This window comes from Malaclemys terrapin, chromosome 3 (assembly GCF_027887155.1).
Source record: "Malaclemys terrapin pileata isolate rMalTer1 chromosome 3, rMalTer1.hap1, whole genome shotgun sequence".
Taxonomy (NCBI): Eukaryota; Metazoa; Chordata; order Testudines; family Emydidae; genus Malaclemys; species Malaclemys terrapin.
The window spans coordinates 104,798,727-104,812,353 of record NC_071507.1 but is presented as its reverse complement, the minus strand read 5'-3'; the positions used below and the strand labels follow the sequence as shown (position 1 = coordinate 104,812,353).

Sequence of the window (13,627 nt, the reverse complement as noted above, 5' to 3'; positions counted from 1 at the left end):
ATTACGGCCTTTTTACAGTCCAGTCAGAAGGGTGTCCAGCCTGGGGGTAGAAGGTCTGTGGGGACTTGGTTTTGAGATCTCACCGGGTGTGATTGCCAAGGAAGGTGGTGGCGCTCGCTAGAGAACCCCACACGCCCAGTCTCCCCGGAACAGGCGCAACTCTGTAGAAGCGTCAGCCCGGCTCGGAAATCCTCCCGTTACTAATGCTCGGGGTAACCCCAACAGGTGGCCTGTTTCCGCGCATGGTAGTAAAGCCGCCGTTTAATCTCTCGCCCTGCTGCAGCGAGGGGGGATTTTGCTGTACGAGTCAGGCTCCTTTACAGCGCCCCCCCCTTTCATAACGTGCCCAGTGACTGGCAGGTGCTGCACGGCCCCGCGGGGCGGGACACAGCAGGCTCGCGCCGCCACCTCCACTCCGTTTGGCCCGGCCCTTGGATCCACCCCCCCCGGCTTATCCCCGTGCAGGCCGGAGCTTGCATAACTCCGAGCCACCGCGCTCAGGGCTGCCTGGAAAAGCGGGGGCAGGAAGCGGCTGGAGCCCCCGGGAGTGTCTCCCGTGCAAGCCCCCGGGCGGCGCAGTGCGCATCGCTGAGGGAAGGGCCGTTCGGAGCCGGTCCCGGGGCTTCTAGCCGCTTGCACAGCAGGGGTGGGCGGACGGGCGAATTGCGCCGCCTTCCCGTAGCAGGGGGAGGGGGCTGGGGCAGCACGCTGGGGCAAGGGGCCGATTCCCGCTGTGCCCAGCCTCCAGGGGTTATGAAACCTCGCCGCCTGGCCCGCCCACAGGCAGCTGGCAGGCTCCGACACACGGAGGTTTGTGCTTCCCTAGGGGAGCCCGCTGGGGAAGGACAGGGCGGCGCATTTGGGTGGAAGCTGCTGAGGCAGGTGAGGAAGAGAGACGGTGCTGGCCCGGCCCCCGGGATGGTGGGGGAAGAGAAGAGATGCTGGGCTAACCCCAGCCCTCCCACCGTGGCTGGGGTGCACAGGGGGCTGAGTGCCCCACTGCGGGTGGGGCTCCAGGGGAGAGGGGCTAGAGGACGCCCTACTAACTTCGCTCTGCTTTAATTTCCCCAGGATGCTGAAGCCCAACAAACAAGCTCTCGCCTCCGGTTTGGAGCTGCCCAAGTGGACAGCGGTACCAAGCCAGGTGAAATTCCTCGTAGCAAAAAGGAGAGAGGGGCCCCTGCTGCCTGGGCTAGAACACCTCCTTGCTCACTCATTTTATCTGCCTTCCTTTCTGGTCAAAAAATGTCAGGCTTAAGTCTCAGCAAATGACGGGGCATGGCAGGGAGCTTGAGTTGAAACACTTTAGCCCTAGTGCTTCAGAGAGCAGGGGAAATAAGTTTGATTAAAACAATAAAAATCAAACTGCAGGACTTCAACTGTTCTAGCAACTTGACGTTCTGTGGGCTGTGTTATATAAAAGAGGAGACAAGCAGATCATAATGGGCTAAATAGCTCATCTTCAGCTTGGGAGAATCATTGTGGAAAGTGGGGGGCAATGGGGGCATGCAGAAGTCAACTTGGAAAGGAATTTTAGTTATTTCCTGCTCACTAGAGAGGTACAAGATACCACAGCACAGTAAGTAGGTTTTTACAGTAGCTAGGACATGGTGACTTGCATAACAATTTTTTTATGCAATGCTATAGTTCTGAGGTGTTTGTTTCCACCTGCAAGTGGAGCCATGCAAACCAATACTCTCCATGGTGTCCGGACGAGCTAGCTATTCCCCTAGGATCAAATAAGATACAGAAAACTAATCTAAAGGTAACAATCTTGTACATTTAAAATAAAATGCACATAAATGCAGAACTTAAGGTTTCTGTAGCCACATTAAGTACACAGGTTGATTTAGGGTTATAATCAAAATTGTGTAAACAGAGGTTTCCTAAACCTAAAAATCAGTAGATCTACTTCTATGGAATTCTTGTAAAGGCAAATAAAATAGTTGGTTTACACTTCCTTTGCTCTGGATTTGCAATCCCGCTGTGACAACCTTTTGCTAACTAGAGTTGGAAAAGATGAAATTGGGGAGTTTATATTTTGTGTTGCAGTTTGGTCAACAAAAATATACAGCATCTAAGTACTTGTATTGTTTCCCATTATTGTAACGTCTGAAAACTTGTCTAGAAGATGAACAGTTAGTGCACAGCAGACTGGCATGTAAATCTACTTTGCAGTAGCATACCATGCACTAAGTGTCCATGTGAACCCTCTTGCTGTGCATTAGAAGTTCCCTAGTGCACATTGCTATGAAACATGAGTAGGTCAGTGTAGATCAAAGCATACTAGGGTGTTTTTGGTGTGCAGCAGCAGGGTCCGCACAGACAATGAGTTAGCACAAAGTTAGCACATAGCAAGCTAGTGCAAGGTAGTTTTACAGCCCCACCTGCCATGCACTAACTGTTCTTCTGTACAAGCTCTGAGAACCTCTAAGTTAGTCTCTAAGGTGCCACAAGTACTCCTGTTCTTTTTGCGGATACAGACTAACACAGCTGCTACTCTGAAACCACATTAATAGTGTAAGGCAGAGACTGTCAAACTAATGTGTCGTCCACTGAAAACTGTGGCTGTCACAGTGGACTGGCTGATTAATAGCAGAAAGCATTATGTCAAATAGAGGTTAATTTGGAATATAAGTAATCATTGCAGTTGTCACAGATCAGAGGTGGTCCAGGTATTTATGAGGGGAAGTGAGCCATGAGAGGTACTATCATAAGATGTGGGTCACAAAAAAAAAAAAAAAAAAAATTTGAATTTCTGATCCAATATGTTAATTGTATCTGTAAGTGAATTCTTCCCCCCCCCCCCCCCAAAAAAAAAAGATTAGCCTCATACTGTTTCTTTGACTTACTCACATGGCACACTAGACTACATTAAAAAAAAAAAAAGTAAATAGTGGTGTTCCTTTAAGTTAGAAGTTTCAGGTTGTGACTTTACAGTACTATTTTTTTTTAAATAAATTTTTCTTCTTTGACTGAGTCACAGCCCCACACAAACCACCAGGGGAATTTATTCTTTATTTTTCTTCACAAAGTGCTGTCAAACTAAAATAAAGGAAGATTAAAATTATGGTAATCTTGGGTTTTAGTTATAATAGTAAATAAGCTTTATTCCAGAGGTTCTCAAACTGGGGGTCATGAGGTTATTACATGGGGGATCGTGAGCTGTCAGCCTCCACCCTAAACCCTGCTTTGCCTCCAGCATTTATGGTGTAAAATATATTTTAAAAAGTGTTTTTAATGGGGCGGGGGAGAGGGGAAGAAGAGAAAAGAGAAAGTCTCACACAGAAGCTTGCTATGTGAAAAGGGTCACCAGTACAAAAGTTTGAGAACCCCTGCTTGATTCCAGTGTTTCTCAAACTGGGGTCGCCGCTTGTGTAGGGAAAGCCCCTGGTGGGCCGGGCTGGTTTGTTTACCTGCCCCATCTGCAGGTCTGGCCAATCGCAGCTCACCACTGCAGGCCAATGGGAGCTGCTGGAGGCGGCAGGGGCCAGTACGTCCCTCGGCCTGCGCCGCTTCCAGCAGCTCCCATTGTCGCAGAGCAGTGAACTGCGGCCAGTGGGAGCTGCGATGGGCCAGACCTGCGGACAGGGTAGGCAAACTAAACCGCCCAGCCTGCCAGGGGCTTACCCTACACAAGCGGCAACCCCAGTTTGAGAATCACTGCTTTATTCCCTTTGTGTTCTTGCACATTACTGTAATGTGCAACTTGGATAAATCAACACAGAAAAACTTGCATATATTTCCTGACTTAAAAAAAAATATATAAAAATTTCATGTTTTGACCTGCAACACTGTTCCAAGCTTGGAGCAATAATTGGGCTCTCTTCCTACTATCTAGTACCTAATAATTTTCTCCAGCAATGTCAGGCTGGTTAATACTCCTCCCCCTTTAAAAAAGTTAATTAGCTAAGGAAAGAAATATCAGTGCTAAGCCTATGTTGTAAAAGTGAAGTTGGGTTTCTGTGAAGGCCTAATCACTTATGCTCTGATGCCCATGTGAAGCGCTATTCTTGATAGTTTTGTTTTTTCTGGTTGTTTATAGGCTTCAGATTATGAAGTCCGGCAGTATGAACCAGCTAAATGGGTTGCCACTTCTGTTAAATCAATGGACTATGATTCAGCTGTCAGCACTGGCTTCATGAAGCTCTTTAACTATATTCAGGGCAAGAATGAGAAAGGTAAGATGCTCTGGACTATACTTTTCAGTAATTCAGTGTTTCTAAACTTTTGAAAGCTGAGCCCTCTTTCAGGAAAAGAAAGCCAGTCCCATCACTAAGGAACCCTACTATGCGATGGCACATTTCTTAATCCATACATCTCCCACATCTCCACTAGTCTTTTGTGCTCCTTCCACACCTGACTTGGGGAATGCTAATGATTATGGTGTAGATCTTCTGTCTGCTTTGAGCAGTGAAATAGTTAATATGAACAATTAAAGTAGCACCTGTGTTAGCAGCCACTGTTTCAGGCTCTGTGCAGACTCCCGGATTAATCTCTGTATTAGTTAACTAAGAAACACTCTAGTTTTGAAAGTGATAACAGTGAGGTTGTGTGTGTTTTTTATAAGACTCCGGAGGACAGTTGGTCTTTCTGCATACCCATCTTGCAAACAGTCCCTCACTCCACCCAGGTGGATGCATACTGTACACTTTAGGAAACACTAACACAAAGTGTCTTCCTTATTCCTAAATTGCAATAAGCAGCACCATTTACATGGGCTTTATTAAATCTCTCTTTGTAGTGGGTATAGGAAAAGTTAATGCATTTAAATATGGCAGCTGGAATAGATCAAATACTAAATATCCTTAATACTACCAGAGGCTCCCATCTCTTATAAGCTTGGCTTCCAATTGATTGATGGCTGAATCTTTGTATTTTAAGCTATTGAAAAAGTAAACAAGTGACAAAGCATTTTAAACTTATGCCCTTTCATGAGGTTTGCTTATCACGGAGCACCTCCTTGTGGTAGAGTCTGGGGATTAGCTCTGCCCGGTCTGATACCCCTTTTGTTTGCTCGCCCTATGGTGTCTCTCAGTAGAAACAGGTTACTTCTTGGGGACTTGGCCCTCTGGCCAGGTTACTGTAGTCTTCTCCTTCCCTTCCAAGGTAACAAAGATGCACTGGACAAACGGTCTCAGTCTTCTGATCCACTGCCCAGTAAGTGCCACTTTCCCAGTGGCCAGCAGGAGAACCCCCAGGCATAACCACTGCTCCAGGTTCAGGCCCAGGGATCCTCTGCCTAGCAGCCACAGTCCACTCATGCTCTGACCTTGTTGCTATTTCCCTGGACTCGTTCCTAGTTTACTTCCCCTCGCTCTGCAGCTACTTCACCCCACCCCGCAGTCTGTTCAGATTCTGTAGTCCATGGCAGGATCCTACGTTTAAATGTCTCCCTAAACTGCCTCTATCTCTTGCCAACACCCTTCTTTAGACAGTGACTGCAGAGCTCCTCCTTCTAGCTATCTCTATCAGCTTCCCCTCTTTATAAGCCTAGCCCAGCTCCTCCTCCAACTGGGCTTCATCAGCTATTAGTCATCATCAGTCCCTGGCTTCCTTCCAGGTGACGCCTAATAAAGTTAATTGGCCTGTCTCACCTCTTCAGGCCTTGTGTAGGGTAGACACCCCATCACAGGCACTAACAATTGTAATTTTTTCAAAAAAATATTTGTTAGCATTATTGGATAATTCTGAGTAAAAGTGTTAGTAGTAAATCCCAGTTACTCTCCCTCTATTCTGTCTTGATCATTTGTCCTTTTTTGTATAGCAAGCTGCTTAAAATGTGTTTTTAATTTATAAGGGGGGGGTTGCACTCAGAAGCTTGTTGTGTAAAAGAGGTCATCAATACAAGAGTTTTGGAACCACTGTCCTAAGGCATAGAAGCCAACATAGTAGTTTGTCCTTTTATAAGTCAGGATAGCTGAGAGGAGACAAGCTTATGGCTTTAAACAAATAAAACAAACAAAAAACCCCACCCTTACACCCTGAATTCTCCTAATAGCAGGAAAGAGAAGCATTCAGCACATTAATGCTTCTAAATTTACCCTATCTTCTTCCCCACTCCTCCACTTCAAAAGCCCTTTCAAATCCACTTATCATGCCATTCACAATACCCACAGTGTTCCACTAGAAGAGGGGCCAAGGTAGAGGAAGGTAAGTGTCTTTCTTGAAAATATAAGGTGATAATCACAAAGTGTACTCACTGCTGGTGGCATCTCCTCCTGGTTATTACCTCTTGCCAAGTGCTGGCCCTGTCTCTGCCTGGTTTCTTTCATCCTGCAGCCTCTATCACTCCTGAAGCTGCAGCTTTCTGTTCATGGGTTGGTCCTTCAGCCAGGTCACTAAGGCCCTCCCCTTCTGGGCAATTTAAAATCCTTCCAGACCAGCTGTCATCTCCAAGTAGTGACTTCACAGTGGCTGGTAGGAAAACCCTGTCCTACTCTCTACATTGGGTTCAAGCCCAGGGACCCTATAACAAAAGCCAAGGTCTGTACAGTCCCATCCGTAGCTGCTGTTTCCCTCTTTCTGGGTTTACCTGCTCTCCTCCCAGGAATGATAGTAGACTACTGCCTTACAAGCCCCTTGCTGCTCACAGCTCTTGGGCTTTATACAGGCCCCTCCTGTTCCTGCCCAGCTGAGCCCATTTCCAATGAGTGGCCTGCTCCCTGTCTCCTTCAGGTGCAGCCTGGGCAGTTAATTGGCCTGCCTAGCCATTTCAACCCCTTCTGCCCTGGGGAGGGGCACCTCATCACAATGATATTTCTCAAAACTCGTATACCCCCTGGAGAAACTCCCCACAACCAGGCCTTTATAACTGAAACCAAAATAGCTAACCCCCTCCTCTCTAATAGGCTGGTTTCAGCAGATGCTGAAGTCTTCCAGCCCACTGCATATTGATACATCAAAGCTATGGGAGCTGCTTATGTGACTTTAGAACCTGGAAATTAGTTTGAAACCACTGATGTGCTGAATGTTCCTCTTCCCCACTGTTATTTTGGGGGTATTCATCAGTGATTGACATATAGTTTATTTTTGATACACAGTTACAAATTATTTTGCTCTGCAGCCCAGAACCTATACAAAAGTCAGATATAGCTGGTGGTGCTCACTTTTAGGGCAGCTGCAGTTGATTTTTATAAAACAGCCAGAGTGCACAGGGCATTTCCTACCAAATTATGAGCTAATTTTAAGTTAATAAACTTTGAACCTAAAACTACTTGATTGTGGTCTGAAAAAAAAAAAGTTAGGCTTCATTGTGGTTTTGTACTGCATAATTTTTTTTTCAATTTTGAGGTTTTTTTAAAAAAAGCTGTCTGCACGATAGCCTCTTGATAGCAAGTACTGAATAGTCCAAGACTATGGGTATGTATACACTGCTGCTGGGTGCGAGCCTCCCAGCCTGGATAGAGAGGCTGACACTAGCCTGCTAAAAATAGCTGTGTGGACATTGTGGCTCCTGGGGTCACATGGACTGAGCTCAAGCCTAGGGGGACCCAAGCCTGCACCAGAGCCACAACGTCGACACAATTATTTTTAGTATGGTAGCTCAAGTATTTGCCTGGGCCGGAGGTTTGCTTCCAGCTGCAGTGTAGACATACAGCAGCATGTATAGACGTTGCACAACCCCCAATCAGGTTTAAATAGCAGTGTAGACGGTGAGGCACTGCTTAGGTGAGTATATACGCACCAAAAGCCTTAGTCTATGTACCCTATATGGTTCTCTGCACACCCAAGCAGTGCCTCCCCTGTATACACGGCTGTTTTTAGCAGTGTAGGTCCTGCTGCCTCGCCACTGCCAGAGCTTTTCCCTGCCCCAGAGAAAGGCTCCAGCAGTGGGGAAAGGATCTGGCAGAGGGAGGCAGTGGAGAAAGGTGCAGGAGCCTTTCACTGCTGCCTTCCCTCTGCCAGAGCCTTTCACAGTGGGAATGCGGCAGTTAGCTGTATGTACCCTACATGCTGCTGCAAGTGTAGACAAGGCTTAAGAGGTTTGGTCTGTGGTAGTGGAATGTTAACCATCGAAACAAAGGGATCTGCTGCATACGAGCAGAAATTTGCCATTATGCATTTTCTTTAAGAATTGTTACAGGCAGACAAGATAATCCAAATACAATGCAACAATAGAAGAAACACATATGAATTAAAACTACCTTTTATTAAATATAAATCAAAGGCAACCTTTGATAAAGCCACCAATGTGCTCTCTTTCTTGACACACTACATTAATTGACCTGAGATTTGTGACAGAGCAGTGAACTGTTGCTTATTTGCCTCTGATAGGGATGAAGATAGAGATGACAGCTCCAGTAACATGCCATGTGGAACCTGGTGCAGGCCCATTCTGCGAGTCCACTATTACAGTCTCTTTTTATATACCATCTGATCATCAAGCTGATCCACCTAAGCCATCAGAGTCAGATATTTTAATTGAAAACAGACCAGAAATGATTGTGTTTGTCAGGTATGTATTAACTAACTATTGCAACTCTGCAAAGTACAGATAATAAATCTGTGTGCACAAGGCAGCTTATACATGATCAAAAATGTTTTTAGTTCTCAAAAGAGGTAGTCCTGACACTTTTTGTAAAAATACAGCAACTCAATGTGATATTCTTCAGCTAAACTGTGGCTGCCCCCCTGTGGCAGTCAGTTGATGAATAACATGGTGCATGCACATGCTTTATTGAATGAGTAATTTACTTTATACTAGCAACGGGGTCCCCAAACTTTTCATGGTCGTGTCCCCCCATACCCTTGTCCACCCCCACTCCCCGGGAGCTGGGGCTGGGAGTGGGGCACAGACAGGAGTAAGGGAGCCGAGGCTGGGGCCGCAGCTGGAGGTAGGTCTGAGGCCGGGAGCAGGGCCAGGAATGGAGCTGCAGCTAGGGGTCAAGGCTAGGAGCAAGGCTGGGGCCGGGAGCAGACCACAGCTGGGAGTGAGGCTGGGGCTGGGAGCAGAGCCCCATGCTGGGCCACAGTGGGATCTGTGGCCAGATATGGAGCTGCAGCCTGGAGCTAAGGCTGCAAATGGGGACAGGGCTGAAGCAGAGCTGGGAGGCGCTTCCTCCCTACCCCCACATGGGGACTGGCCCAGGGCCCCCCCCTGCACTCTGCCCCCCCCCCAAACGTTCCTCCATGACATGCCGCACAGTTTGGGGACCACTGTACTAGCCTGTAATTCAATCCAAATCTCTGTATCCTCATACCTTTTTCACATGAGCCCAGTAAGTATAATTAGTATACAGAAGTCACATGTCCTGAAAATATTTTGTTGAACATCCCTAGATGGAGATGATCTTGCATTTTTTTAAAATCATTTATATTTTACTGTATATTAATGAAAACATCATGAAAGACATGGGATTGGAAAAAACACTGTACTTTTAAAACAGTTAAGAATATATGTTCAAGTATACAGCAAAATGTTAATTGATGAATTTCCCCACTGCCAAATCTAAACCAAAACAAGTTGTTCTTAGACAAAGTTAACTTTCAAGCATAAAGTAACTAACTTCATTTTCCATGTAAGCTTCAGGTAGTATTTTTCCATAGTTACAAACTGCTGAAAAAGAAAATCTAAATGAGTGCTGGGGAAAGTGTCCCATCTATCCATCTCTGTTCTTGACCATTAATCCAGGGTGTTCAAACCACATTCCTTGGAATTTTGCTTTTCAGAGTGGCACTCTCAGGACATCAAGACAACATTCTTTACAAGTGCAAAGCAAGGCATGTGGTCATACATTTTACTAGTTTTGCACCAAGCAGAACAGCTCTCATACAGGCCTGAAGATACCCCATTTTCCCATTGATAAAGTCTGTTACTGTGAAATTATCTTAAAGGAAGTTGCAGAAGCTTCATCATTTGAAACAAACGGTACTGGACAAAGTACTAGAAAACAGGCTGTAGGGAACAGTCCCTGAAAGGGTTGAACTATATGGTTTCAAAGATCACTGCTGACCCATGCTGGATTTAGACGAGCAGTATAGAGAACAAGTTTAGATTTATCAGTGATAAGATTTCTTCATGTTCTCGTGCTGTTTATTATTATTGACAGGTCCTTTGGAGGATATTCCAGTGCCACAAAGAACCAAGAAGAACTACTGACACTAGCAGAAAGTTTGAAGCGGGATGGGAAAGTGTTTGATGAAAAGGTCTATTATACTGCTGGCTATGACAGCCCTTTTAAATTGCTTAATAGACACAATGAGGTGTGGCTTATCAAGAGAAATGGAAACCCCAGCAATCAAAAATAGGAAACAAAATGCTTTGAGAGACAGAAGTTGTTTATTCAGACACTTTTTTTTTGCCTGGGAATTGTAAGTACTTTTTTTTAACATCTAGACAGATTATAATCTGTCAGATTTCAAATGTGCCTCTTCTAGAATGACACTACAGTTTTCCCCATTCTGGTAACACTTTCAGTTAGAGTAGAAAGCCATGAAATTTTCCGTTTTCCTTCCACTTCACACCATGTTCCCTATTTCCCTCCCCTTAAAATCCATCTAGCACACACTTAGAGAGGTTGCTACAGTATAACACAAGGAACTCTTCCTATGTTTTCTGTGGCCACACTCTTTACTGCAGATCCGATCTCTCACCACAGAGCTGGGCTCCACAATAAGCTTTTATTAAAAAAAAAAAAAAAAAAGTCTGTATCTGCAGTGGTTGTGTAGAAAACAAGAACTTAGTGTCTTTGCAACCAGCAGAAAAACAACAACTGAGGTTTGAATGGCCTCAGTCATCTCAATGGGCTGTTACCTCAAAGATGACAGTTTAAATATCAGGTTTCAGAGTAGCAGCCATGTTAGTCTGTATCCGCAAAAAGAACAGGAGTACTTGTGGCATAAATATTTATTCCACTCTATATGCATCCGAAGAAGTGGGCTGTAGTCCACGAAAGCTTATGCTCTAATAAACTTGTTAGTCTCTAAGGTGCCACAAGTACTCCTGTTAGTTTAAATATCAATATTAACTATTTCAGTGCTAACAGAACTTTAGCACTATCATAGAATCATAGGACTGGAAGGGACCTCGAGAGGTCATCTAGTCCAGTCCCCTGCACTCAAGGCAGGACTAAGTATTATCTAGTAGGCTATTGCCTGGAGCAGCTGAGTTTGAACTTTGACAGCATATCGTGTGCCAGCACTGGACTGACAGTCCATTTTTATAAACCTTAATATGTTGTTTATGATAGTTGCTGTATTGGTGGCAGCAAGGATAGCAAGTCATCTCGCCCCAGTGCAGGGCAAACTACTCTGTACTACCCTGCCAATGCCTGACTAATCCCCCTGTCTATTTAATCCTGGGCCTCTATGCCAAGTCTGCCAGCAAGGATGCCTGGTATTGAGAATTATTATGTTGGCACCTGTGAATCGTGGACGTTTCTACACTGCAAGTTCAGCCGAGACCACTTATGCATTTCTTGTTGGCCACTGAACAGCCATCATATGGTAACAGCTTTACACTTGCTAGAGTATAGATAGTGATACAACATACCCACACCTTGATAGTAATAGTTTGGTTATTTTTAGCCTCAAAGCCTCCAATATTTGCCTTTTGAAATACATTGTTTGTTTTATGGTACTAGTCCAGGCACTTGTATATCCAGTGTTAGTATATTCAAGTAATATCAATTGTTACCTTTGCTTTTTACACTAGGACTGATATATACTTTCATGGTAACTACTGATGCATTGACTTTAAAAGCTTTAATCCTTTGACTGTATTATCAGTCCAAATTAGCAAAAGTACGCAAGGCAATTCACCATCCTTAAGTCAGCACATTGTTGCAATCTCCTGTTTTTAGGAGATTCTAAATTGACATAAAAAGTAGCTGCATGGAACTAGAAGCTCCCTCTAACCCCAGAATCTTCATGCTCTCACATTTTAAAAAACGAATCACTGTTCCAGAAGTTAATTTCACTTACAGTAAAATAACAGATATATTTATTTAAAACCATGCTTGTACAGGGTCCTTTCCAAGCAAATTAGAAGCCTTAAGTTCTGTCCTGAGGAGTTTACAATCTATATTAGACTGACAATGAAGAGACCATGGCAGAAAAGGGGATTGGTCAGGAGACAACAGAAAATAATAGCAAGGGATTGCTGCAGCTGCATTATTTTTTTGCAGCGAGAAGATCAGATAAGCCTATTTTGTTTCACTTCTTGTTTGCGATAAGTTTTTTTTTCCAATTTAAATTTGAGTTTCCTGAGCTTTTTAATGTTCCTAAAATTATTATTGCCACAGACAAAAATTAATCTGAGGTATAACTTTTAGATCTAATTTGTAAGTACGTACTTTTTAAACCTATATCTTTTGCTGGATTTATTTTCCTATCTTGGTTCTACAGTAGTTAGGATTTCTGCTGTCTAATACAGTTCTAAAGTCTGGTTCAATAGGGTATTACATTAGAGAGGAACGGAACTATATGGTGGGATATTATCTATATAGATTGGAATTTGCTGGTAAAGGCCCTGATCTCCCACTGAAACTAATGGAATTTTGCCATTGATTTCACTGGAGATTGGCCCCAAAAGGTTGTTTGAAAAAAAAGTAATTGGAATGTTTATCAACAAAGTGCCTAAGTAATTTGTGAGAATGAAATGTACTTATTGCATAATGGAGTGCTAGAAAATGTACTCTCCTTCAGAGCAATAAATTACCTGACACTTCGACCTTTACCATCATCTTTGTTCAGCATATATCAATTCAGGTTCTTAACGTAAAGGGTATGTCTACACTGAAATTCGATACCTGTGGCTTGCCCATGTCAACTGACTCAGGCTCGTGGGGCTTGAACTCTCCGAGCTGACTTGGGGCTGTTTAATAGTGAGGTAGGTGTTTGGGCTTGGGCTGCAGTCCAAGGTCTGGGACCCTCCCACCTCTGAGGGTTGTAGGGCGCAGGCTGCAGTCCAAGCCCGAACATCTGCACTGCAATTAATCAGCTCCTTGCCCCAAGTCAGCTGGCACAGTTCCCAGAATGGCCACTATCACGTTCCACACCCGGTATCCTTTTTTAAGGTCCAATATGATCTAATGTTAATAGTGCTCTTAAAATGATGGAACCAAGAGACTTATCCTGTTTGTCTCAGAAGAATTTGCTGTATTGACTATGAAAGAACACTGTTAATTTTGGATCAAAGTTAAGGTTGTATGACGATGAAACAGGCGCTTCATAAACAAATAAGTTTTATAAAGTATAATGTGGGCAGACTAAGACATAAAATGCTTCAACTATTCAAGTCTTTTGTAAGTGCTTCAGTTATGTAAAAGGACAGAATAGTTAAGTACATTGCTACACAGCAATCTTAATTGGGTTTTAGTTAAAGTTTTGTGTTGTGTTTTAATAATCTTATGTAATTAGATTGTTTTAAAATTTGTAAATAGATGGGATGAGGCACTAACTTATGTTAAAGAAGTAAGTGGCGGTCCTGCAAAAGATGGCTCTGCAGAAGCTTGCGTTATCCAAAGCATACCAGAGAAGACATGCATGTTCACTACACAGTTATGTTACGCATGGACAGAATAGCCTATCTTCATTCAAAACAGTGTTGAGGAGTACAGTCGCCACCACCAGGATACCCCTTATGTTGGTTGTGTGTGAGGGGCCATTGATGTCTGCTCAATCC

At 44.1% G+C, this 13,627-nt stretch overlaps 1 protein-coding gene across 2 annotated transcripts; it reads left to right on the top strand.

Annotated features, from left to right (window-relative positions):
* The first annotated feature begins 455 nt into the window (after window positions 1-455).
* On the top strand, window positions 456-12,679 carry HEBP2 (heme binding protein 2). 2 transcript variants are annotated; one of them, XM_054024022.1, is made up of 5 exons: window positions 456-810; window positions 1,072-1,144; window positions 4,046-4,181; window positions 8,278-8,458; window positions 10,053-12,679. In XM_054024022.1, the coding sequence occupies exons 2-5, from the start codon at window positions 1,073-1,075 to the stop codon at window positions 10,249-10,251; spliced, it is 588 nt and encodes a 195-aa protein (XP_053879997.1). In that variant the 5' UTR covers window positions 456-810; window position 1,072; the 3' UTR covers window positions 10,252-12,679. The 2 variants fall into 2 exon arrangements, with proteins under 2 accessions (XP_053879997.1, XP_053879996.1); XM_054024021.1 differs by having other exon boundaries at window positions 456-882.
* The last annotated feature ends 948 nt before the right edge of the window (window positions 12,680-13,627 follow it).

Coding starts and splice junctions, on each gene's coding strand:
- HEBP2 (XM_054024022.1), top strand. CDS start 1,073: ATGCTGAAGCCCAACAAACAAGCTCTCGCCTCCGGTTTGGAGCTGCCC. Junction 1,145..4,045: donor GGACAGCGGTACCAAGCCAG/GTGAAATTCCTC, acceptor GGTTGTTTATAG/GCTTCAGATTATGAAGTCCG. Junction 8,459..10,052: donor GAAATGATTGTGTTTGTCAG/GTATGTATTAAC, acceptor TATTATTGACAG/GTCCTTTGGAGGATATTCCA.